This window comes from Zalophus californianus, chromosome 15, assembly GCF_009762305.2.
Source record: "Zalophus californianus isolate mZalCal1 chromosome 15, mZalCal1.pri.v2, whole genome shotgun sequence".
Taxonomy (NCBI): domain Eukaryota; kingdom Metazoa; phylum Chordata; class Mammalia; order Carnivora; family Otariidae; genus Zalophus; species Zalophus californianus.
This window is the reverse complement of record NC_045609.1, coordinates 29626326-29652296: the sequence shown is the minus strand read 5'-3', so window position 1 is coordinate 29652296 and position 25971 is coordinate 29626326. Positions and strand designations below refer to the sequence as shown.

The 25971-nt window shown below is 38.4% G+C and overlaps 1 protein-coding gene and 1 non-coding gene across 2 annotated transcripts in view; both read right to left on the bottom strand.

Annotated features, from left to right (window-relative positions):
- Window positions 1-25971, bottom strand: part of MYPN (myopalladin) — an 83263-nt gene that overhangs the window by 38092 nt on the left and 19200 nt on the right. Inside the window, exons 3-7 of the mRNA XM_027586821.2 lie at window positions 16610-16785; window positions 13960-14011; window positions 11202-11316; window positions 9999-10070; window positions 2505-2646 (exon numbers count right to left, since the gene is read on the bottom strand). Of these exons, the coding sequence (XP_027442622.1) occupies window positions 2505-2646; window positions 9999-10070; window positions 11202-11316; window positions 13960-14011; window positions 16610-16785 (557 nt within the window). The remainder of the gene's footprint in view (window positions 1-2504; window positions 2647-9998; window positions 10071-11201; window positions 11317-13959; window positions 14012-16609; window positions 16786-25971) is intronic.
- Window positions 3249-3353, bottom strand: LOC113923961. The gene has a single exon (XR_003520470.1). It is a non-coding gene; the product is annotated as a U6 spliceosomal RNA (small nuclear RNA).

The following is a 25971-nucleotide window of genomic DNA, read 5'->3' as shown; positions in this document are numbered from 1 at the left end:
TTTGATACGGTTAATCTGTAAGTGTGGAAGTAAAGCACCAATGACCTCGACAGGGACAAGACAGTTGTCACAGAAGGGCAGCAAGAGAGCTGCTAAGCTGATATTGCCATATCTCGGGACATACCTGGATTCCACTTGGGACACATAAAGCCTTAGGTGAGGAAAAGTGACTGAGTTAGGGATTCAGGAACAACTTGCTTTAACTGGTACCCATTCAGCTATACCTGAAACAAGGTTTGTGAAGACTGAGAGCTCATTCTTGGCTAGGCTTCTCACATCCTAATAAAACATAGACTATACCTCCTGCTCTAAGTTTTCTAGATCTGATTAATTTATTCACACTACACTGTACCTGCCTGATAAAATAAAGTATTCTGTCTCCAAAGGATATTTGCATATACAAGATGGAGGAAGAACTCTCTATCAAGTGTTTTTTTTTTTTTTAAGATTTTATTTATTTATTTGAGAGAGAGAGAGAATGAGAGATAGAAAGCACGAGAGGGAAGAGGGTCAGAGGGAGAAGCAGACTCCCTGCTAAGCAGGAAGCCCGATGTGGGACTCAATCCCAGAACTCCAGGATCATGACCTGAGCAGAAGGCAGTCGCTTAACCAACTGAGCCACCCAGGCGCCCCTATCAAGTGTTTTCATAGTCAGAGAGCCTCAGGATAGATAACAAGAGCCTCAGGATAGATAACAAGAGAGCAGGTTCTTTAAACCTGCTTTAAACCACAGTGTAAAATTCTTTGACATTCCTGAAAGTGCCTGCATGGTACTGAATACAGAATACCGGTGTTCAATTGCAGACATTCAGTAAGAACTTAGTTACAACCTTCCACACTGATAGAACTATTAAAGTTTTTTTCTCAAGTTTAAATGGTATTCAGATTATATCATTGTTGCTGCTACTGTTAAAACCTGATAGCTCAGTCTTTAAGCATCTGCCTTCGGCTCAGGTCATGATCCCGGGGTCCTGGGATGGAGCCCCGGGTCAGGCTCCCTGCTCTGCGGGAGGCCTGCTTCTCCCTCTCCCACTCCCCCTGCTTGTGTTCCCTCTCTCGCTGACTCTCTCTCTCTGTCAAAATAAATAATAAAAAAACTTAAAAACAAAACAAAACCTGATAGCAGTTTGACTCATGTATCAGTGATAAGCAGAGACAAATTAACAAAAAAGCAAATAAATTATAATGTATTTTATGACTAAAATGGGTCAAGGTGAAAGCAGTATATGATAAAAAAAAGAATTGACCACTTGCATATATAAATAATTCTTACAGTAAAAAAGAACAAAACCTCAGTATGAAAATGAGCAAAGGATATGAACAGGTAATTTTAAAAATAAAGAAATACAAAGACCCAATAAACATGAAAAAAGTTCCACCCCACATTTACTTAGTGAAGTACAGATTAAAACAAGTGTTCCCATTTTGGACCTATAAAATTAGTGAAAATTTAAAAAATGTTTAATACCCGTTATTAGTGAAGGTATGAGGCAAATGGCATTCCCATATATTGTTGGTTGTAGTAGAATATAGCTAGGACAACACGTGTCCCAGTTCATTTGGGATAGACCTGTTTTATTCCTGGGATCTCTGTGTAATTATTAATAGCAGTCTCTTTCACTCCCAAAGTGTCCCAGATTGGATGATCAATTATGTGATTATCCTCAATTTAGCTCAAACTTTTGGGTTAGGCATGTTGGCAATATATATTGAAAGCCTAAAAATGGGTGAATTTATAATAGCAGTTTCAGTACTCTTTATTTTTTTTTTAAGATTTTATTTTTAAGTAATCTCTACACTCAATGTGGGACTTCAAACCACAACCCCAAGATCAAGAGTCGCATACTCTACTGACTGAGCCAGCCAGGCACCCCTAATACTCTTTATTCCATAGATATTCACAAATGATTTTGCTTTTATATGCATTGAAGCAGTTTACAAAAGTAAGAATTTGTGAACAATCTAAATGTTCAACAACAGGAGAGTAAATAAATATAAAATATTGATTTGTTTTTAAAGTATATTCATTAACATGAAAAGATGTTCATGATATGTTGAGTGAAAAAATCAATTTTCAAAAAAGCGTATGATTTATTTTTATTTATTCATTTTTTAAAAAGATTTATTTATTTGACAGAGACACAGCGAGAGAGGGAACACAAGCAGGGAGAGCGGGAGAGGGAGAAGCAGGCTTCCCGCTAAGCAGGGAGCCCGATGCAGGACTCGATCCCAGGACCCTGGGATCACGACCCGAGCTGAAGGTAGACGCTTAATGACTGAGCCACCCAGGTGCCCCTATTTTTATTTTTGAAAAACATATGCATGGAGAAATTTTTGGAGAATAGACAACACAATATTACTAGGATTTAGTTTAGAGGATTATGATTACAAGTAATTTTTCTTTTATTTTTTAAATTAGTTGTTAAAAAGTTAGAGAAATAAATGAATACCATACATTTATAAAAATTAATTATCAGAAAAATAACTTTAAAGTATCAACTTACTTTTCTGTAAAATTCTAAAGTCTGGAGAATCTTCTATCAAGGTCCCTTCTCTATACCACTCAACTTTAGGAGATGGAGCTCCTTTTACTCTGCATTCAAAGACAACCAGCTGACCTTCAGAGGCTGATAAATTTTGTAACATCTGTAATGAGAAGAATATTGTTAGAGCCAAAAAGTATACATTTTTGGAATCTAGTTTCAGTGCCGAATTTTAGAAAAAGATACTATCGCCTTCATATTTGGATTTTCTTCAAATCTTCTAGATCTCCAGCAGTTTCAATTCTGTGGATATTCATTGAGTCTGTTTTTGAAGATAGAATCATCTGAGCCCATATGAAGCGCCAGACAACTTTATTAAATACTAGGTGACACATTTGGAGGGTTTGGAAAAATGCTGACTTTTGGTAAAGTACTTCTGTTCTTAAATGCCCAAGTGGAGTTTGGTTTCCAGAAATAATAATTTAAGAAATCTGCAGGAGTATCTATTAGGTGTAGTCAACATGGGAGTAATGTATTTTTTCACACAAGGATGTCACTGTTCATGAGGTGGAACATCTCTGTGGCTCAAGTAACTGACTCCATTTTTCCTGGCTTTGTCGTGTTTACATACTGTAGTCCTGGAAATTGACTTTTATTTTGTTTTCTTGTTTTCCTTATGTGTTCTTTATAGTATAGCTTCAATGATCTGTCGAGGGATATAAACAATGACAATCTCTATAAAATCATAGTCACAAATGGAGTCTGATATCATGGTAAAATGTGTTGTAATTTTGTCATCCTTGCACAGGGGCCATGCTAAGCTTCTCTGTATCGTTCCAATTTTAGTATATGTGCTGCTGAAGTGAGCACAAATATGTTGTAATTTTGTGAAGGCATCATTAAATGCTCTTCCACACATCCATGAAAAAATGTTTACAAGACCACTTTGTTTTTGTTTGTTTGTTAAAAGTAGGCTCCACACTCAGCAGAGCCCAACGTGGGGCTTGAACTCACGACCCTGAGATCAAGATCTGAGATGAGATCAAGGGTCAGAAGCTTAACCAACTGAGCCACCCAGATGCCCCTACAAAACCACTCTGAACTGTATCATATCAATATATTCTATAATAGATTCTACTAGAGAATGGCACTCACAGTTTCCATTCACAGCCAGTCTTTCACTCATGATTTGTGAGCTTAAAGTCACACATTCTTTTGTGTAGTTGGAACTTCATTTGATTTGAGAGAGAGAGGGAGGAAAAGAGAGAGAGAGAGAGTACGAGTAGGGGGAGGAGAGACGCGGAATAGAGGGAGAGAGAGAACTTCTCAAGCAGACTCCAAGCTAAGCGTGGAGCCTGAGACAGGGCTCGAACCCAGGACCCTGAGATCATGACCTGAGCCTAAACCAAGAGTCCAATGCAACCGACTGAGCCACCTGGGTGCCCCTGGTACTTCATTTGATTATGAAATTCTTCTTTGACATGTGTGTGGGCATATTATTTTTTTTCATATTATTGTTTTTAATGTTGGAGGAAACATTATGAACATGGAAAGATTATGATTAACTTCCTCCACAAGCTCTCTTAGTAACTAATGCTGCAAGGTTTTCTATTGTTATTATGTGGGGATCTGCATTAAGGAAATATCGGCTCCTGCATCAGAGAAAGGAAAAGCCGGTATTTGGTTAATTTTTTGCTTTTGTCATTCGCTCCTATAAATAGTCTGTGATTATTTATACCTATTTTATGAACAATTTATGATAATTTGTGCATGGCATGGCCCCATCATATTTATGACATTTGTCTAAGGAATATAGAGGTGGGGGATAAGCACGCAGCTTTAGCTATACGTAGTAGACGACTTTTACCTCAGAGGTATGTTAAGTTGATATCGGAAGGCCAGGGGGCGCTGTAGTTCAACATTAGTGTTTTGTTCTTTTTGCACTCCCAAATTTGTTTGCTGAAGTAATTCAAGATGAGATTTGTACAGAGGGGTCTCTGAATTAATAAGGAACTATTTGATAAACAACAACAATACAATAAAATACCCCCAAACACCTTCTTATTCTTTATCTACCCCAAACAACAGCTTCTAGTGATAAGAAAGGAATGTTCTTAGTAAGCAGGGAAAATCAAGGAGTCTTGGGTGCTCCTGGCAAGTCAGTAGATATGCCCTCCACCCTGACATCTGATCAAATTCTCTGTGACATGGCAGCTTTGAGGCCTAGTGAAAATTTTAATGGCAGTCAGACATCTCCCTGGGATTCATACAAGATAGAGTTTCATTTCTTGAGGCAAACAAATTAGAAAAACAGACCAAGAAAGAAAAAAGTGGTGGCAGAAGGGATTGAATAAATTAAATATGGCATCCTTTTTAAGGGGATGTGAGAAGAATGAAGTCAATCTATATGTTCTGACATGGCTTGCAGTTCAGACAAATCAGCCAATTCTCAGTCTGTAGAGGTTAGACCAAAGCCCTGCTTGCCAAAGGATATCCTTGAGAGAATATGTTGCTCACAGTTGAGACCAACTTTAATTGGTTGTAATTATTCACTTGACATTGAAGGTCAAGACCTGCGTTCTATTTGAGAGTCCAGCCAAGGTACCTCAGATACTACAGTGTATGTAATATGCCTGCTAAGTGTCTATGATATGAGATGCAACCTCATTCCAGTTGACACATCATCAATACTCAGTTAAGAGAGGTGCCAAGGGTCATCTTACAAGCCACTCAAAAAAAGTTGAAAGTCATAGTTGGAAGGACGATGATAGTTGATATTGCTGAAAACTGCTTTTCTACAAAAGTCTCATGATAAGGAATTGACTCACACCAGGGTCCAAACCAATCACACCATTTGAACATAGTGCAGATGGTGCTATATTCAACAGAGGAGTAGGTCTCAGGCTGTTATTAATGACACACACACACACAATGTCTATGGACCTGATCATAATCATCTTGACTTCACTGAAAATGAATAAGATAAATGAAATAGTCCCCAACTAACAAAGATTTAATTAGTCTTAACGAGGAATTATGGATTTGGACTAAAGTTACTAAGCTGAGGACAACCTCCTGAGGTAAAGAGTATCCAAAGAACAAATCTGTCTTGCGTGTCATCACCATACTGATAATCTCGGAAGACATTCTTTGTAGGGTGACTTGACAGCACAGAGCCTCGAGAAGCATTTCTTCCATAGCCATTTGATATGGGATTTTTTTCTCTATTGCTCCTAAAGATACTCTGAAACCACAAAGCAATGAAAGCAATAATTCTTTATTTAGCTGAAAGGGCAGTTATTCACCACAGAATAAATATTACTATGTGCCTGCTTTATGTCAAGCACTGTCCCAGGTGCTTTAAATGTGAGTTGAAAGGACATAGTTTGTGCTCAGATTTATACCCACAAATATAGGGATAACCTTCAGAAAGGACCTCTCCCTTATTGGTTAAAAGATGTCAGCTTTAAGATTCATACTGTCATTTTATTCTTTTTTTTTTTTAAGATTTTATTTATTTATTTGACAGAGAGAGAGCGAGCACAAGCATGGGGAGCAGCAGAGGGAGAGGGAGAAGCAGACTCCCCACCGAGCAGGGAGCCTGATACGGGACTCGATCCCAGAACCCTGGGATCATGACCTGAGCCGAAGGCAGATGCTTAACTGACTGAGCCCCCCAGGTACCCCATTTTATTCCTTTTTTTAATCCAGTTGATGTTTGTGCACCTTGGGAGAGAGTGGCTGCAAGTGAACGTGTATAGTGCTTTAGGCTGGAGTTGGATCAAAGGAGTCTTTATGGATAAAGAACTGTTTCACGGAGGACCTTTTTACCCCTTGGTGGGCACAGGTGCCCAGAGCAACAGTTGAGCCAGAAGAGTTTCTGGCATTGTTGGGCTGGGAAGGGGGGCCCATGTAAGCTTTAGAAGTCTGGATCCAGCCACTGGCCCAGTTATTTAGGGTTTTCCTGCTTCTGCTGTTATATAATGAGGTGCTCTTCAAATTCTCACTTCCCCTGCCCCCTTGCACTCTTCAAATTACTGCTGAAGCAGCTGGAGCCAGGGCTGCTGCAGCCTTGAAAGCCAGCCAGGGCAGCTGCTGCTGGAGTGGGAGCACCCATAGCAGTAAGATTCTAATCTAATTTGATCATCCACCTCCCTTCGCACTCAAGAAGTGTGAGCGCTATTTTCTTCCCCATAAATAGAATGAAAGTGCTTTTGATACTGTATAGAAGATGGAGGTTAGTCTATCTCCATAAAATACTTTAAAATATAGGTATTACCTAGAAGTAGAGCAGTGAACTAGATATGGTAGCTCTTCTCTTAAGCTATCAGGTTTTGCTGGGCAACCCTCCTTTTCATTCTAACCTTTAAAAAGAAGATAATGTTAGTACTTCCCTATCACCAAGGAGTTAAATAAAACTCTGCTCTCTAATTTTTGCTTTAGAAAAATGGCTTCTTGCCATTACTGGCAAAGAAATGCTTAGTTGGGCAGTATAGAAAGTGAGTCACAGGGATTGGAATGCCAGAAGTCCCTAAAGAAGTAAATAAAGCAGGAATAACCCAAACAAACATATGAATATGATCAGTTATCATGGCTCATGCCATGTGATTACCATCATCAGTGGCCCTGACTCAGAAATTTTCTGACACTGGCCATGACTATGACCTCCATTCTGCCCTCACTGGTGGAAACTAATACAAGCACACCGTTGCTGATAAGTCTCTCTGGAATGTGAGCCACAGCCTATCCCATCCCTGTGCCCTACGTCTGAACAATCCTGAGCCCATTTATGGAGGCAAAGGCACATTTCCTGAGGGCTGAGAAAGCCTGTTCAGAGTTTGGGTCTTTGTACTAAGGACTGTTTCCCCACCACGTACCTAATGTTTTTGGAGATTTATCTAAGTCCCTGACTTAGGATGGTTCAGCTTATGATTTTTCAACTTTATGATGGCGCCCAAGTGATACACATTCAGTAGAAACTGTATTTCAAATTTTGAAGTTTTGATCTTTTCCTGGCCTAGTGATCCGTGGTATGATCCTCTCTTGTAATGATAGACGGGAGCAGTGAATCACAGCTTCCCGTCATCCACGCCATCACAAAGGCAAACAACCAATACCCTGACAACCATTCTGTACCCATCCAATCTTTCTGTTTTTCACTTTCAGTACAGTATTCAACAAATTCTATGAGATATTCAACACTTTACTATAAAATAGGCTTTCTGTTAGATGATTTTGCCCAATTGTAGGCTACCGTAAGTGTTCTGAGCATGTTTAAGGTAGGCTAGGCAAAGCTAGGTGTACTAAATGCATTTGGATCTATGATATTTTCAAGTTACAAAGGGTTGACCAGGATGTAACTAGTGATTAATTCATTTTTCCATTTTTATTTGTCAAGGCAAATATGAATCTGCCCATTAGAGTATCTAATTGCAAGGAGGTATCAGAATCACCACACAAAAGCAGCTAAACCTGTTCTTTTAACCAGTCCATGAAAATTAAATGTAAAGAGTAAGTGCTAAAGTCCTATTGGATTTATTGGAATAATAAAAACTGCTTTGGGCCTATTGTTTCCTTCATAGACTTCTATCTAGATATTAGAGATAGCCTTCAGGGTGCTTGGAAGAGACAGAAAAGCAAACAGCTTTATTAGTGCGCTAAATGTTGTACCAAGGTATCCACTAGGTGATTCAGATGCAGGAAAGAGAGAACACCTGGTAAGATTTGAAAGTGAGCAGGAGACAAAGACACCTGTCTGGTGTCTGGCTGAGCAGGTGGTGGTGAGGAAGAGGAGAGAGGACCCTTCAGCTGGGACTGGGTATAAATTATTCTGTGGTTTAGTTTCTTTTGAAGAGTCAGCACTGTCTCTAGGGTGTGACAAAAGGGCATGAAAAATTAAAATGTCCTGATTCGGGGCGCCTGGGTGGCTCATTCGGTTAAGCCTTCAGCTTGGGTCATGATCTCAGGGTCCTGGGATTGGGCCAGCGTTGGGCTCCCTGCTCAGCGGGGAGTCTGCATCTCTCTCCCCCCTTACCCCTCCCCCATTCATGCTCTCTTTCTTACTCTCTCTCGAATAAATAAATAAGATCTTTAAAAAAAAAATGTCCTGATTCTGTGGCACTTAAGCTCTGTTTTAAGACTAGGTGACTTAGTAGTGAAAAAAGAGACAATTAGAGGTAGCTAATTGAGTTGCCCACAGCAACCACCAAGCTGAATGCAAACAGGCTCATTAAGCCACAGTTTCTAACCGACCAATGGGCTACTTACTACCTGGGATAGTTCCAAGATAACCATAAAAGGGAAAAGTCCATACATCTGCATAAAGGCCTCACTCCACCCTATAACTCTAGACCCTCACCACTGCCTCGTAGACCGTCTCTTCTTTGCTATCTGGCCTGCTGCTTCTTTGCAGTGTAGTCAACTACTGTCCATCTCCTTTGTTCTGCCTTGGGTGAATTTGTTTTACCACCCACACCCACTGGCCCCCACCCAGTCAGGACACCCCACAGGAGGCTGTCATTCTATGCATTACAGGATGTTTAGCTGCATCTCTGGATGCCAACAGCACAATCTTCCAGTTGTGACAACCAACAATATCTACAAACATTGCAAATGTCTCTTGGTGGGTGGGGGCAAAGTTAACTCTGATTGAGAACCACCGCTCTAACCTAAAGCATACCTCTGACAGGACAAAATCTCTTTGGGCCCAAGTTTGGCATTCACATAAACAATAAGCTATAAATCCAGGTATAGATTTCATCCACGTGGTCTTCATAATACCAAAAAAAAAAATGTGACTCAATTTTCACCTTTAAATTTGTTGTCTTGGGCAACGCATAAACAACGTATGTTATATAAAGAAAGGAATAATAGACTGGGAATTGGGAGAGCTTGTTTCTAGTCCTGATACTGCCACTAACTCATTTTGTGACCTTGGATAAACTGCTTCATGTCCTTAGACCTCCCTTGTGTTTTCATTTGTAAATGAAAGTGCTTGAGTAAATTTTCCAGCTCTGAATACAAAGACTCTGAGACTCAGAATTTGACGCCACCGCAATAGCTGATACTGTGGAATAGAAAAAGAAAGTTCTTTATCCTAGAGCGTTCCTTTATGTTAAGCCTCCTAAGATCATTTAACTCCATCTCCTTGAACACAAGAGACATGTGCCTGCAACGTGATTCTTCTGAAAGTCCGGAGAAACCTTTGGAGTAGAGAGTGGCTAGAAACTTATCACCTGACCCCTAGGTGTGGCTACCCCATTTAACAGCAATAAGATGGCTGTGTAGAGATCAATGTGGTGAGTGGGGAAGACATTCCTTCTATTATGCAAACTATTATTAGAAATCTGGGACTTGAAATGACGTGGAAGCAACTACCAAAAACCCCAAACCTTATACAGTACTTATAAAAAACTAAAATCCTGAGCTAAATCGGTAAATCTTGGATCCTACAGTTTTGTGTGGGTACTGTGGTATGTTTAAAGCCATGACAGAAAGAAGTAATATTTTGATTACCTTTGTAAACACAGGAGCTGCAATGATAGGTTTTCCATCCAATCCTTGCAGATAGTTGGTAGGACTCTGACACTATTAGAAGGGAACAAACAATAGATTCATTGTCACTATGATTACTACCTAGATGATAGATAAATAGAACAAATCTACAGAATTTGGTATATGCTATTAATCTAAAACCAAAAAACTGACATTTTCTAAGTCTATGAATCACAGACTTCAAATCTGATACTGAATTGATTGTATTTCTTTCTAGTCATGGTGTTTGTAAATAAGTGCTGTCCATCCCCACAGCCTCAACATAGAGAGAGCTCTATTGGTTGTAATTAACCCTAAACCCCTGAGGAAGTTCCATAAAACCCGAGTCTCCACAGATCACAGCTTGAAAACTACTGGATTAGAACTAAAATGTGACCCCTCTGCATTACTAAATGGATTAAATAAGAAACTCTGTTTAAATTTTTTTAAGTTGTAGATCAATATCTTTACTTATACATAAATAAATATATTAATAACATATTAAAATACATTTAGATTCGTATGATTTCATATTTTTAAAATATTATATATATTCAAATACATGCATAGAAAATGCCTGGAATTATCTGCTAACAACTATTAACAAGAGGTACCTCCGAGGAGTTGGGGCATGGGAGTAGTACCTTGACCAAGGTTTTTAGTGAATATACTTCTGTATCTTTTGAATGTTTTTACAATAAGCATGCATTATAATCATCATCATTATCATGATCATCATCATTAACTTGAAGGATGAGAGCATTTAATGCTTTCTAAAAAAATCATTTCATGGTTGTTGTATCTTAGAAAGTAGAATTATTTGTAGCTCCACGAAACTGAGTTTCATGATATAATAGAGTGTCCTGCCTGGGCCACTGTGAGAGCTGACAGCTCTTTGTATCCCTAATCAATACCCTTCATTAAACTGGAATATCAAGACTAATTAGTAAAGAGTTTCTTTTCCTTTGAAATTTGCCAGGAAGGTAGAGAATATGTTCCCGAAACAATAAGAAACGCTGATATCCTACATCAGAAGTACAAAGCCATTATCATGACCATGGAAGTGTGCTGCCCAAAGTCATGAAGTTGCAACAGAGAATACAATCATGCCATACAAGATGGCCATGGTCACGGTGCCTGCCCGTCACAGTCCATGGCACCTGTGTTTGACTTAGACTCTTGTACCTGTTGGATGGTTGACACCCTGGGCTGGGCCACCACATGCTGGGCTTGGGGTGCTGCTGAAGGAATGGCTGCAGAAGTAGTGGGAGTAGATGACACCTCTTTTGGCTTCTGGATTCTGAGAAATGATTAAAATGCAGATTTTAAAACAGACCTATCATTGTTTTTGAAAATTCTTTCAGAAAAGCTAGTAATGTCATCACTTCTTACAAGTTAGATGTAATAAAAATTTTTGTCCAACAATATTCCACAAATGCTTAACTTCTTTAAACACGCTTTTTAAAAAAGATTTTATTTGTTTATTTGAGAGAGAAGGAGAGAGAGAGTGCACAGGGAGGGTGAGAGGGAGAAGCAGACTTCCCGCTGAGCAAAGAGTTGGATGCGGGACTCAATCCCAGGAGGCTGAGATCATGACCTGAGCCAAAGGCAGACGCTTAACGACTGAGCCACCCAGGTGCCCCTCTTTACCATACACTTTGATAGGCAATGTCAACAGGAAGATGATAAGATGCCACTACTGTCCTTGAGTTAGTTGCTTTCAGCTGAGGACTCAAGAATATTCATAACTAACTGAGATTCAAGACAAGTGCAGAAGATAATTTTTTGAGATTTTTGTTGTTGTTGTAATTTCCTCTGTATTTTCCCTCCCCCTTTCATTCCAAGCAAAAGGCCAGGCTTTATAAACGTTTGCTTCTGAGATTTTGGCATGGCATAAAGCAGAAATACCTTAGTCAACAAGCTCAAGTTTACACAAATTAAATTAAATTAAAAAGCTTATTTGAAGGGCAAGAGAGCCAAAAAGTATTCACAAGAAGACTGTGGAAGGGAGATTATTTTAGTTTTGCTGTGGAGAAGAGAGAGGTCTGAGGATCTTGTCAGAGAACCTGACAAGAGGGAGAACCAGAGTTCAGAGGGGATGGCAACCCCTCTAGTTAAAAGGCTCCTAGTCTTACTAAAGGTGTCAGTACCCACGCATGTCAGGAAGCAACAAAGCGCTGGACTTGAAGGGACCTTGAGGTCTGGGAGATAGGACTCCCTCCCATATCCTATAGGGATAGATGACTGATGACAAGATGGGCTTCCTTTTTGTTCAGTTGTTACCTCCCTCTGCCTCAGCTTCTTTATCTTTAAAATGGGGAAATAATAATTCTTACTTCCTAGGGTTTTTGTAAGTGTTAAATAAGGTTAATTCATGTAAGATGCTTATAGCAGTGTTTAATATCAAACACGATGTCTGTGTCTGTCTGTATCTATCATCTTTGCACAGCCATGGAGGGGGAAAAGGGATGCGCAATAATGAGTGATTGAGTTTTTTCCCAGCCGAGAAGGATGGCATCTCAGAAGCAGAATTATGTAGTGATGCAGAGGCTATCAGTGTCCCCAAAGCATCCATTTTCTTCTTCTACAATAATAGAATTCCTGATTTCTTTACATGGCTATTCCAAATAAAGATTGCATTTCCTGGCCTTCATTAAGCTAGGTGTGGCCATACTACTACTCTCTGGTCATGGGATATGAAGGATAGTGATGTATGTTGATCTAAGAGAAATGACCTTCAAAGCGGGTGGGGAATGCCCTTTATTCCTTGCAATCTGTGACTAAGATGAGGCTATGCCTTAAAATGAGTTGAAGCTGGAAGCCAACTGGAACCCAGTGAGATGTAGAGCCATTCTACCAGCCAAATCCATATGTTTATGTAAATGAGAAATAAATACCTGTCTTATTTAAGTTACTGTCATTTGGGTTGTCTATTGCACAGAACTGAAGCTAAATCCTAACTACCAAAAGTAGATTTAAAGAAAATAATCAACTGAGATATTTCATGCTTATTTAAGTTTGTATATCATATCTTGCTTATTCAAGTTTGTATATTCCAAATGTTGCTGTTTGTTTCAGGTAATCTTAGGGAATGGAATTTGCATCTGTTTCAGCTCCCATGCCTTCTGTCCACAGCTTCCTCTGCCTGAAAATGCTTTTTCCTTCCTTGTTTGGGGGTGCCCACCTACTCTTCTTTTAAGACTCAGCTCAAGGTCACCAACTCCGCAAAGCCTTTCCTGATCTCTCATTCCCTCCGCCACCAATTAAGAGACGTTTGTGCCAAGTCTGATACACCCTGCCCATGGTTACATCATAGCCTATTACACTTTATTACTCTTACTGTCTATATGCTTGGTATACATCTCTTGCTATATTTGCTATGTATTTTCCTCTGGTAGACTGTGAGCCTCTCAAAGGTAGGAAGCATCTGATTTTTCTTATTAACCATTGTGTCTAATGAAGTGCCTGGTGTCCAGTAGATAAGCTGATGGTTGGGGAAAGTAAAGAATGGATGGATGTAACTTTGTTCAGTACTCAGTGTAATTGTTTAACAAAAAGGTTATGACTTACTCAGATCACTCACATATATAATTTAGGGTAATCAGGTTTTGTGTCCTTATGAATACTATTATTTAGTCACAAAACATGAATTTTTTTTTTGGAGCACTGGGCCATTTGCTTTTTACTCTGTAGATATAAGTATGATATAGTATGATGATATAAGTGATGATAGGTGATACCTCATTTTTAAAATATTGGGAATATTAAAATTCTTCTTCTAGGCAAGACTTAAAACAAAAGAAGTAGAGTTCTCCAATTCCACTCAATATTTATTTTTTGAGGTCATATTCTGGAGCCACACTTTTCAAGTTCTACTAAACCAATTAGCAGCTTTCTCAGGCTCTGAGGTTGCTAAAGCCATAGGATAGAAAATTAGAATTACCGATTCATCTCTTCCTTGTTAGGGTCCCCTTCTGAGTCAGAAGAAGAAACCCCTGGAAAAGTAAAAACAAGACATGAAATCTTTAAGATGATAATTTCTTAAACTAGTTCCTAGGCATTTGAAGGCCTATAGAACTTCAGACCTAGATACGAACTCAGTGATTTCCTACACTATAACACCCAGTTTTACAGATGAGAAACAGACTCTAAGTATTTGAAGGGCTTTTTCAAGGTCACATGGCCAGTTAGTGACAGAGTTCAAATTAACCGGCCTAAATGCCAAATGTTCTTGTATATAAAACACCTGCTGATGCCTCTAACAGAGCAGTTTTTGCAGATATTTTATGCTGTCCATAAATCCTCTTGCTCTTGGCCTACACAGATTAAATAAAAGGAGGGATTACATTGGATTTTAAACATTGTAGGTGTAGGTGGATGCTCTTCCGCCCAACCCTAATATTAACAAGTCATATTTCATCTTGGGAGTGTTGGTGTTTGAAGCTCTGTTGCCACAAATTAAAAAAATTGGCAATCCAGTCTCAGCACTGTTAGCAAAGCTTTGATCTCAGATTTACTTCTCAAGATAGTGAATTCCAGGAAGACATAACTGAGCTAAATCTGGAGGTATTTATTGTACTCCAAAAATCTGAGGATAAAAACATACAACACACTTCTATCATGCATTATTCATTATTATCATTATTCATGCATCTATTCAATAAATGTTTATCAAATATTCCCTACATATTTGGTACTACATAAGGTATTAAAGATACAAAAAAGAATGAGACAGTCTCGCTTTATAATCTAGTTGGTGAAAGAACATTTATACTAAAATAATACAATATTTAAGTGCTAAAACCAAAGCATACACAAGGTATTATAGATGATAAAAGTGCTAAAGAAGAGTCCTCAGAAAAAACTCAGAGACGAGATAAAATGGAACAAAAAACTTAGGTAGATATATAAGGAACACAAATTGATTTCTTCCCTAAAATTAGTCATATAAGTTTGGTGCTGATGTAAATGCCTGTCCAATGCTCCCAAGTGGTCTACCTTTGACTCCATGAGGTATATTCTCAGGAGCCAGGGTGACCCCATTAAAAGCTAAGTCAGATTACATCACATTTCTGCTCAGAATCCTCTACAGCTTCCCATCTCCCTCAGAGTAAAAGCCAGAGTCCTTACAATGACCTACAAAGACCAAACAATCTGTTCACCTGCCTCCTCCCACCTCTATCCCATCTTGAACTTCTGACTTCATGTATTATTTTTTTCCTTGTTTCCTTCCTCCAGGCCACATTGGTTCATCTCTATACCTAAACACAGGCTCACTCTCACCTCAGGGTCAGGGTACTGCTGATTTCTCCACCTAGAGTGGTTTTCCCTTGAGTATCGTTGTGGCTCACTCCCTCCCTTCCTCCAGGTCTTCACTCATATGTCACCTGATTAGTGAGGTCTTCCCTGACCACCATATCTGTAGAACTACAGCCCCCCTCCCCCCACCCACACACCCATGCATGTGCACATTCACACAAATATACATATGTGTACTTCCTATCCCTTTTTCTTGCTTTCTATTTCTTCTGTAGTGTTATATATACTGTGAGATACAGAAAATACATATATTGGTTTCTGCCCCCAGTTCCCAGCACAGAACTGCTAAAACTTGTAATTTCCTAAGTCATGAGCATATCTTGTTCTAGTATTTGTCTTTGAACCACACAGGGCTCCTAAAACTCTTATAAATTCTTAAATGATAAGAGCACAGGAGCATCTTTTGTTCTAATGAGGTGACTCTGGATGACTCCTAAATGGGGGCTGGTCACCAGAAAGACCAAGCCATGATTAGAAGCTCAGAATTTTCAGCCCTACCTACCATCCTCCTGAGAAGGAAGACAGGTAGGAAATGGAGATAATAATTGATCATGCTTACATGGGGAAGCTTCCATAAAATTCCAGTAGCATGGAGAGCTTCTAAGTTGGCAAATGCATCCACACTGGGAGAGTGACACACCCCAACTCTACAGGTACAGAAGCTCTTGCACTCTGGACCTTCTCAGACCTCACCTTATGCATCTCTTCCTTTGGCTATTCATTTGTATCATTTATCACATCCTTTAATAATCTGGTGAATGTAAGTAAGTCCTTCCCTGAGTTCTGTGAGCCACTCTAGCAAATTAATTGAAGCCAAGGAGGGGGTTGTGGAAACCTCCAATTTGTAGCCAAGTGAGACAGAAGCTGTGGGTAACCTGGGGGGCCTAATACTTGTGATTGGCATCTGAAGTAAGGCAGGAACAATCTTGTAGAACTAAGACTTTAACCTGTTGGATGTGACACTATATCCAGGTAATTGGTGTTAGAACTGAGTTAAATTGTAAACCCCACACACCACACACAGGTTAGAATTGGTGATCAGAACCATTTCATATACTTATCATATTACATATTTTATTTATTTATCTCATTTATTTTTGGTCTCTCTCATTACAGTGTAAATTCCATCTGTCCATGAACCTTTGTCTATTTGGTTCATTACTATTGTCTCCACTGCCTAGAAGAGTGTGTGGTACAGTAGGCACTCGATAAATATTTATTATAAATATATGTCTTACCAGCAAGGGCCATGTTCTAAGAATATTTTGTTTTACCTTCTATATAAATCTCAGCAGAGGTTGAATCTGTCCCATAGATGTTAGAAGCAAAGCAGGAATAGCGTCCTGTGTCTTCTTCAAAGGCTTCAGCAATGGTCAGTGAGTGCAGATTTCCTGCCTGGACGATATGAATGTCTGGGGAATTTTCAAGCTCCTTGCCTTCACAGTACCACCTGCAAAGAAAGGAATATTGCACATGACTGAAGTGTGAAAATTAATTACATAGATGCTCCAGATGTTCCCTAAGAACAAAACTGTGACAACTTAGAATCAGGACAGTAAATGGTATAATTTGATTGTAACAATGAGAAGATTTGGCAGAATTCAAATACAGTGTCAGTATTGACACTTTATTCAAGAAATTGGGAAATGGCCTCTACTGAGAATGAAACAACTGAGTGGGGTGCCTGGGTGGCTCAGTTGGTTAAACGCCCGACTCTTGGTTTTGGCTCAGGTCATGATCTCAGGGTGGTGCAATCAAACCCTGAGTTGGGCTCCGTGCTCAACAGGAAGTCTGCTCCTTCCCCTGCTCTTGCACTCTCTCTCTTTCTCTAAAATAAATAAAATCTTAAGAAAAAAATGATACAACTGAGAGAAGATGGATGAGAAAGCAAATACAGCCAACCACAAGGAGCAGGGTCTTTGAGGAGGAACTTGGCTTCTCCTAAAAAGACGTAGCTTTCCATACTATGTATTAAGTAAGTGCTCCTTTGCTTATTTGGAGAGAAGGGATATTAAAAGTTCATGAGGTTGAGTGCACTCATTCTCTACTATGAAATTACATCTGACCTAGCTAAATGAAAATTATTTTGTTGGGTTACTTGAGTCATCAGAGTAAGGAGGATGGGTCATATTGTTCAGTAGTGGCCCAACTTTGGCAAATAACCTAAGTTAACTATGTTTCCATAGGTTACGGTATTTCATTTTGATCTATATCCTTGAAGCTAGAAATTTTTATTATAGTTTTTTGGCCAAAAATTTACATAAAATAATACATACAATAATGTTTAGGGGTGCCTGGGTGCCCCAGTTGGTCAAGTATCTGACTCTTCATTTTGGCTCAGGCCATGGTCTCAGGGTTGTGAGATCAAGCCCTGCAACAGGCTCCATGCTCAGCTGGGAGTCTGTTGGAGATTCTCTCTCCCCATCCCTCTCCTGCTGCCCCTCCCTGCTGCTTGTGCACATGCCCTCTCTCTCTTTCAAATAAATAAATAAATCTTAAAAAAAATGTTTAAAATGTGGAGGTGCATAAGAGAAAAAGACATCAAAACTACACAGAAATACAATTTCTCATGTTACACGTTAGCAAAACTCTAAAAGTTTGATGAGTGTCATCCACTGTTAGTAGGAATGCAAAATGGTGCAACTCCTATGAAAGGAATATGGCAATATCTGCCAAAATTTCAGATGCGTTTATCTTTGGACCCAACAATCCCACTTGCGGGAATCTCTCACACAGATACATTTGCATGCATACAAAATGACAAATGTACACATTACTCATTTAAATAGTGAAAGATTGGAAACAACTTGAGTGTCCATCACTAGGGGTCTTATGAAATAAACTATGGGACAGTCACATAATGGAACACTATGCAACTGTGAAAAGAGATTGGGAAAGATCACTTGGAAAGAACTCCAAGATACATAGTTAAAATTTTAACAGGAAGGTACAGGATAGTGAACATGGAGTGTTGTGTAAAAAAATGTGGGTTTTTTTGGCTTGAATTACCTTTCCCCAAAAGATATGTTGAAGTCCTAAACACCAGGACTTGGGAATATGACCTTATTTGGAAATAGGGTCTTTGCAGACATAATCCAGTTAGAGTGAAATTACTAGGATGGGTCCTAATCAAGCATGCATGGGGTTCTTTAAGAAGAGGAAAATTCTATGTGAGGACAGAGACACACAGAGAGAATGGCATGTGATGGCAGAGGCAGGGATTGGAGTGAGGCTGCTGCAAGCCAAGGAGTGCCAGAGACTGACAACCACCACCATGAGCTAGAAGAGACAAGAAAGGAGCTGCCCAGAGTCTCAGAGAGAGCATAGCCCTGGTGACACTTTGGTTTTGGACTTCTAACTTCCAAAACTAAGAGTTTATTTTTACCCAGTTTGTGGCACCTTGTTACAATAGCCCAAGGAAACTAATACAGGGGGCAAAAAATAAGGTATAGTCATGTTGTTTGCATTTGCATAAAGAAAACTGGAAAGACAGAAACGAAAATCAAAAGTGGCTCCCTATTGGGAAGGAGGGAAAATAAGGTGGATGAAGACAGATAGGAGTGAGATATCTCAGCCTATCCCTTTTTATATTGTTTTCATTTCTTGAAATAATAATCATTTATCAACATCATAATAAAAAGTGATTAGGTGGGGAGGTGTTACCACTATTCAATCTCAGAAATTAAGGAGTCCTGACAATTGCTAATCTTTACCATAATTTCAGATCTAACCATTCGGTGTTTTAATCCCTCCCTCCCACTATTGATAAAGCAAGATTCCAAAGCACATTCACCCATTTAACAACTTCTCAACAGTGAAGATTTTCTCTACTTTTGCATAAATTTGTCATATTTACCCCAACATTCAAGTCTCTGCTCATGTTTTTCTATCTGAGATTCTCTTCCTCTGCCTTTCAGCTGCTGCAAAGGTTAACTCATCCATCAGTTTGGCTCAGATATCACCTCCTATACAAAAAACCTTTACCATGAATTCTCAATGATTGTTACTTTTTTCTAACTTTACTTTTTTTTTTTTAAACCTGTACTATGTCATGCAAGGCTTGATGATGCACTGTCTTTATTATTCTCAATTTGGGGGATTTGTCCTCTCCCACCAATTTCACCAGATTGTAAATTCTTTGAAGGTAGGGAACTGCTTCATATGCTCTTGCAAGCAGGCACAGCGCCTTGCACAGTTCTCTGTATGTTCTCTCCTTTGGCCATCTTATCCCATCCCATAATTTCAATTATCACCTCTATTTGGGATTACATCCAAATCTGTCTTTCCAGCCCTGACTTCTGGATACCTTCTCCTGCCACTCTCTCTTCACTATGTTCCAACCACATTGGTCTTTTTTCTACTCTGTGAACACATTAAACTCTTCTCCTTGTTAGGATTTTTGTTCTTCCTGAAATCCTCTTCCCCAGATCTTTACAAAGACAGGTCCTTCTCATCAGTCAGGCAGACTTCAGCTCAAATGTCACATCTTCGGAGAGGACTTCCCCGACCCTCTTCCTAACATAGCACCCTTATCCTCAGACACGCTATCATACTACCCTCTTTTGTTATCTTCATAGTACTTGTTATCTGAAATCAGTTCACTTTGCTATTTTTTTGTGTCCCCCCCCCCGCCACCACCACTGGATTGTAAAGTGTCCATGACAGGACCTCATTAGTTTTATTCACCAATGTAATCCCAACACCTACAACAGTGCCCTGACACATGGTAGATACTCAGAAAATATGTGTTGGATTTGTTGAAAGACCAAATGATAGAAAGAATTGACAGTTAATATTTTGTAAGAATTTTGTTATTAGATTCATCAAATCCTGTGCCAGTTTTTGATCTGTTGTGACAGTGCTATATGTAACTGCTGAAATGGGTTAATAAATCTCCAAGGCATAAATCTCAATAAGACCCCAAGGAGCTTACGGGGCGCCTTGGTGGCTCAGTCGGTTAAGCGTCTGCTTTCGTCTCAGGTCATGATCCCAGGGTCCTAGGATCGAGTCCGGCATCAGGTTCCCTCTGCCCCCCCCCCCCCCCGCTCCTGCTCTTGCTGGCTCTCTCTCTCTCAAATGAATAAATAAAAAAAAATCTTTAAATAACATTGTGATATGATTATATTGAAGCAGTGAAGAAATAGAGGTGTGGGTTGAGTCAAGGGGTGCTGAACCCCCACCTTCTGGAACAAAAAGTCAATGGGAAATAGTTAACATCAATGTGCCAAGCTATAGTGGTACAAGTATATTACAGCAGTTCTCAAAGTATAGTTCACTTTCTATGAAGACAAAGCTATTTTTATATAATATTAAAATATTATTTGCCTTTTCACTGTGTTGATATTTACACTGACGGTGCAAAAGCCACAGTGGGTAAAACTGTTGGTGCTTTAGCAGCACAAAAAAAAGAGGCACTGCCAAAAATTGCCTTGTGGCCATTGTGTTCCTCACCTCCACACTCACAGTTAAAAAAAATTTCAGTATCATTTAAAAATGTCCTCAATGAAGCAGTACAAATCATTACTTTTATTAAATCTCAACCTTGAGTCCATATCTTGTTAACATTCTGGGTGGTGAAATGGGAAGTAACACAAAGCATTTCTACAGAATATGGAAGAGCATTTGTGTGATTTTTTTGAGTTGAACTAAGCATTAAATGCATGGAACAACATTTGAACTTGAAAGAGCAACTGACAAATTATGGTTATTCATACTTGGGGGTCTGGCAGACGTTTTCTCACAAATGAATGAAATAAGCCTGTTGTTTCAAGTAAAAATAACTGATACCTTTGTTGCCAATGAAAAAAATGGAGCTTTCAAGGAAAAATTAAAGTTTTGGAAAACTTGTATCCCCCACTGTGAATTTAGAGCTTCCCAATACTTAAAGACTTTCTGATAAAATCAAATGATGATATTAACACATGTGCTTTTTTTAAATATTAAATAATAAAATGTGTCAACATTTGGAAAATCTGCATTACTCATTTTCCAAATTACCAGTGCATGATATTATCCATTTAAAGTTCAAGATGGACAAAGGGTTTTAGTATAGCAGAGTACAAAAGTTCATTGGTATGGTTTCAGGTTTCACATTGCAACTAACCTTTAAAAAAACCACTGCTAGCTGAATTTTGATGTAGTACCAAACAGGAATAGCCACATTACCTGAAAAAGCTATTGAAATATTCTTCCTGTTTCCAGTTACATATCTGTATAAGGCCAGATTTTAAAAAGTTACTTCAACCCAAACAACATATTACAACAAACTGAATGCAGAAACAAATATGAGACTCTACCTGTCTTCCATTCAGCCAGACATTAAAGAGATTTGCAAGAAATGTAAAAGATTGCCACTCTTCTCACTAAATTATTTTTTTTGGAAAACACAGTTATTTTTCATAAAACTATTTATATTAGCATGTACATTATTGTTATTTAAGAATGAATAAGAAATGCCTATTTAAAACATTTCTCAGTTTTCATTTCAAATATGATAACTATAGATGTAACTCACATAGACAAAATCTCTTTTGGGCCTCAGTAACTTTTAAGACTTGTAAAAGGGTCCTGAGAACAAAAAGTATGAGAACTACTGGAGTATGATTCGGAAATCTACAGGTAAATAGATAGGAAACTGCAAAAAGACTTGAAATTGGTCTGTTCTTTAATGTTATTTGACTTTTTAAGCACTGTACCTGTATTAATTTGATAAAGCAAATAGAAATAACTATTTCAAAACAAATAAACAAATACCTTCCCTTATGTAAACATTATAAGGTTACCTCATTTCTTTAGTTAATGTTTTTCTTCCTTACCAAAATGAGAGTGGAAACATCTAGAGCAATTGGACAGCCAGAAGGCGATAAGTGGAATGGTTCAAATGCCCAAACTCTCTGTCAGAAGCGTTTTTGTCCTACTCAGATGGCAAGGATAGCTTCAGCCCGTCCCAAAGAACAATCAGTAACCATCACTCTGACTTTAACACCGTGACCCACTCAGAAATAACGCACCCGTCAGGCTGCCTTCTCAAAAATGTATTAAACTTTATCCAGCTCCCCTGAAGACTTTTGAGGATAAGGAGAAAAACACACTCTCTTCAAACATCTATCCATGTTAGGGAATGCTTTCATAGAAATGCCCTGCCCAAGGTGCGTGCCTTAGAACGCCAAAGCCTCATGACACAGAATGACAGTGGTGCCAGACGTGATTCATGGCTTAGCAGAAATGAGTCAGTGATCTGGGAAAAAAAGGCAGGTCCAAATGAAAAAGAAGGACCTGGCTTTCGTGCACTAAGGATAGCTTGCCAGATCTGCTAATTTGGCTGGCTACCAAGCCTGGGAATGAAGACACTTGAAGAGACACATTTTTCAGATTTAACTGGATTTTTGATTACTACTGTTAGGTTACTATTTTATCGAAAATGTGGCTTGGATAAATGTTATGACTCATTGCTTTAGCACATTAATGACTTCTAAATGTAATTTGAATGTGTTATTCTGACTCACCAGCAATAATGCTCATTAAAAGAATGATTACTCAGAGCATGTCTTTAGCCCTGCCCCAGCCCTTCCCATGTCCCTATCCCACCTCCTATTATTGCCTCTCCATGTTTGTTTCCTTTACTAACCTATCTATCACTTATAATTATACAGTGGTTTGTAGGTTTGTTTAATATTTCTGTCCCTTACTGAACAGTAAACACCACAGGGTGGAGATAATCATGTTTGTTTTGTTTATCACTTGTTTATCTGGTTCCTAGCACAGTGTATGGCACATCAGAACTGCTCCAAAAAATGTTTGCTGTATGGTTATTAAATGAATGAATTCAAATGAGGATTATCAGAGCCTCAAGCCTGTTTTGTTTTCAATTTTCAAGAAGGTTTGGGGGCTAAAAAAGAACTTTCCTTGAATTGCCTTTAACCAGCTTTGTCTAACAATGCCTGATCGCCTACGTGAAGGGTGTAGGGCCTAAAATAGACAAAAGTAGTATAGTCACTTCATGACATCCTTAGCCCTCTCCAAGCATCAGAGTGACTCTTCCCTGGGCAGAGTGCGTTGGACTCTGGAGGTTATGGGACAATAAGATAATAGTAGATATTTTTAACAAAACTCAAAGTTATGTTGGATTTTGCAACACAGTTCGGTGTTTTTTATGTCTTGTTTGCTACTGAGTTAACAAACTCCAGTGCTCATGACCAGTGGCTGTATTTCAGTCATGGGGCTGTTGGAGTACAAGGCACAGGATAGGACCATGCTTGAAATTTTATTGAAATTTACTGAGTTCTTCCAGGTGGAAACTTCTTGGTAACTTAAGAGAAACATAAATAAGCCCTTGGTTAATATCAAGATATCACGACCTAGCTAATTTTAATAATAAAAGTGAGGATTAATAAAGTGAAAATGAAAACAATTCCTAAAATAAATTTTTAAAGGAGTAAATTACTTTGGGTAGGGCTGACTGGAAACTTTTTATTGTCCTTTTCTAGAAATATTACCTTTCTTTTTCTCATAGTACTTATAACTAAATTACTACATAATTTAGTTATTTATTAGACTTGCTGTTTATCATCTATTTCCTTCACCTCAACGAGAATAGAATCTGGCAGGAAACTTTGCTTTATTTACTAATGAATTTCAAGTGCCTTGAATAGTTCTTGATGCATAGTGAGAGCTGAATGAATTTTTATTGAGTAAGTGAACAAATGAACATGTTAAATTTTTTCATTTTGTTGATGCACTGTACTTGAATCTTTGCAATATTGTATATTTTATTTTTTAAAAGATTTTATTTATTTATTCATGAGAGACAGAGAGAGAGAGAGGCAGAGGGAGCAGCAGGCTCCCCCGCTGAGCAGGGAGCCCGATGCAGGACTCGATCCCAGGACCCTGGGATCATGACCTGAGCCGAAGGCAGACGCTTAACCATCTGAGCCACCCAGGCGCCCAATATTGTATATTTTAAAGTATAATTTTTTCTTTTCTTCTGGTTTACTATGTTAATCTTTCTTTCAGAATAAATTCTTCATTTCATTCAATTTGGAACCACTTTGATGGTGTTGATTTTGTTTATCCCAAGAAGTTAAGTTTGGCTTAACATTATAAAATCAATATTCTTTATCATACCAAAAGAATAAAGGGAAAATCATATAATGATCTCAACAGATGCAGAAAAATGTTTTATAAGATTCAACATCCACGCATGATTTTAAAAAATCTTAATCTTCCTAAACAAAACAAACATACAACAAAATCTTATGTAAGGGTGAAAAATGGAAATTATTCCCTTTAAGATTATAAACAAGACTAGAATACCCACGGTCACCATTTCTTTTCAACATTGTACTGGAGGGCTTAGCCAGTTCAGTAAGTCAGGAAAATGAAATATAAGAAACAGGACTGGAAAGGAAGATCACCCCTCCAAAATCTATAGAAAATCTCTAGAATGTAGGAAGGCTGTTGGTTAGAAAAAACAATATACAGGTGGGTAGGAGGGTGGAGTAACTGGGTGCTGGGCATTACGGAGGGCACTTGATGTGATGAGCACTGGGTGTTATATGCAAATGATAAATTATTGAACACTATACCTGAAACTAATGATGTACTATATGTTGGCTAGTCGAATTTAAATTAAACAAAGAAAAAATATACAACAGTTGATTGGATTTCTCTACATAACAATCATAGAATGTAATTTTTTAAAAAGCTATCATTTATACAGTATGAAACTAAGATACTTATGGATAAATCTAGCCAAAGATTTGTAAGACTCAGAGAAAAAATCATTTAAGCTTATTATTCAGGTAATCTAAATAGGTAGATGGAGAAATATACTATGATCCTGAATATGAAACCTCAATATTTTATTTTAAAAAAGATTTATTTATTTTGAGAAATAGAGAGAGAGAGGGAATAGGTAGGGAGTAGGGGCAGAGGGAGAGGGAAAGAGAGACTCTCAGGGTGACTCCCTGCTGAGTGCAGAGCCCAATGCGGGGTTCGATCTCGCAACCCTGAGATCATGACCTGAGCCGAAACCAAGAGTCAGAAGCACAACCGACAGGGCCACCCAGGTGCCCTGAAGCCTCAATATTTTAAAGATGTCAAATTCTTCCTAAATTGGTCTACAGATTTAATGCAATTCCCCAAATCTTAATAAATTAAAAAATTCTCATGGAATTTGACGAGATGATTCTAAAATTTATATCGTAGAGCAAAAGGCCAAGAAGGACTAAAATTCCTTAAAATGAAAAAGCTGGAAATAAGAATTATGAAAACTCTTTTGCAATGAGATAAATAAGCCACAGGAAAGGAATAGAAAACCCCAAGCTAGATCCACGTTTATGGAATTTTGACTTATGATGGAGCTGGCATTATAGATCAGTTGTTATTGATGAATATACTTTTCAATAAACTGGAGCTGAAACAGTTGGTTATCCAATCTAAAGATAACTTACATGGATTTTTCTGCTTTACACCATACACAAAAATCAACTTTAAATGGATGAAAAACTTAAATGTGAAAGACAAAATTATAAAACTTTTAGAAGACAATATATAAGAATATTTTACTTTGAGGTTAGGAAAAATTTTTTAAGCTAGACACATTTTATAGAAACCCAAACTATAAAAAATGTTAAAT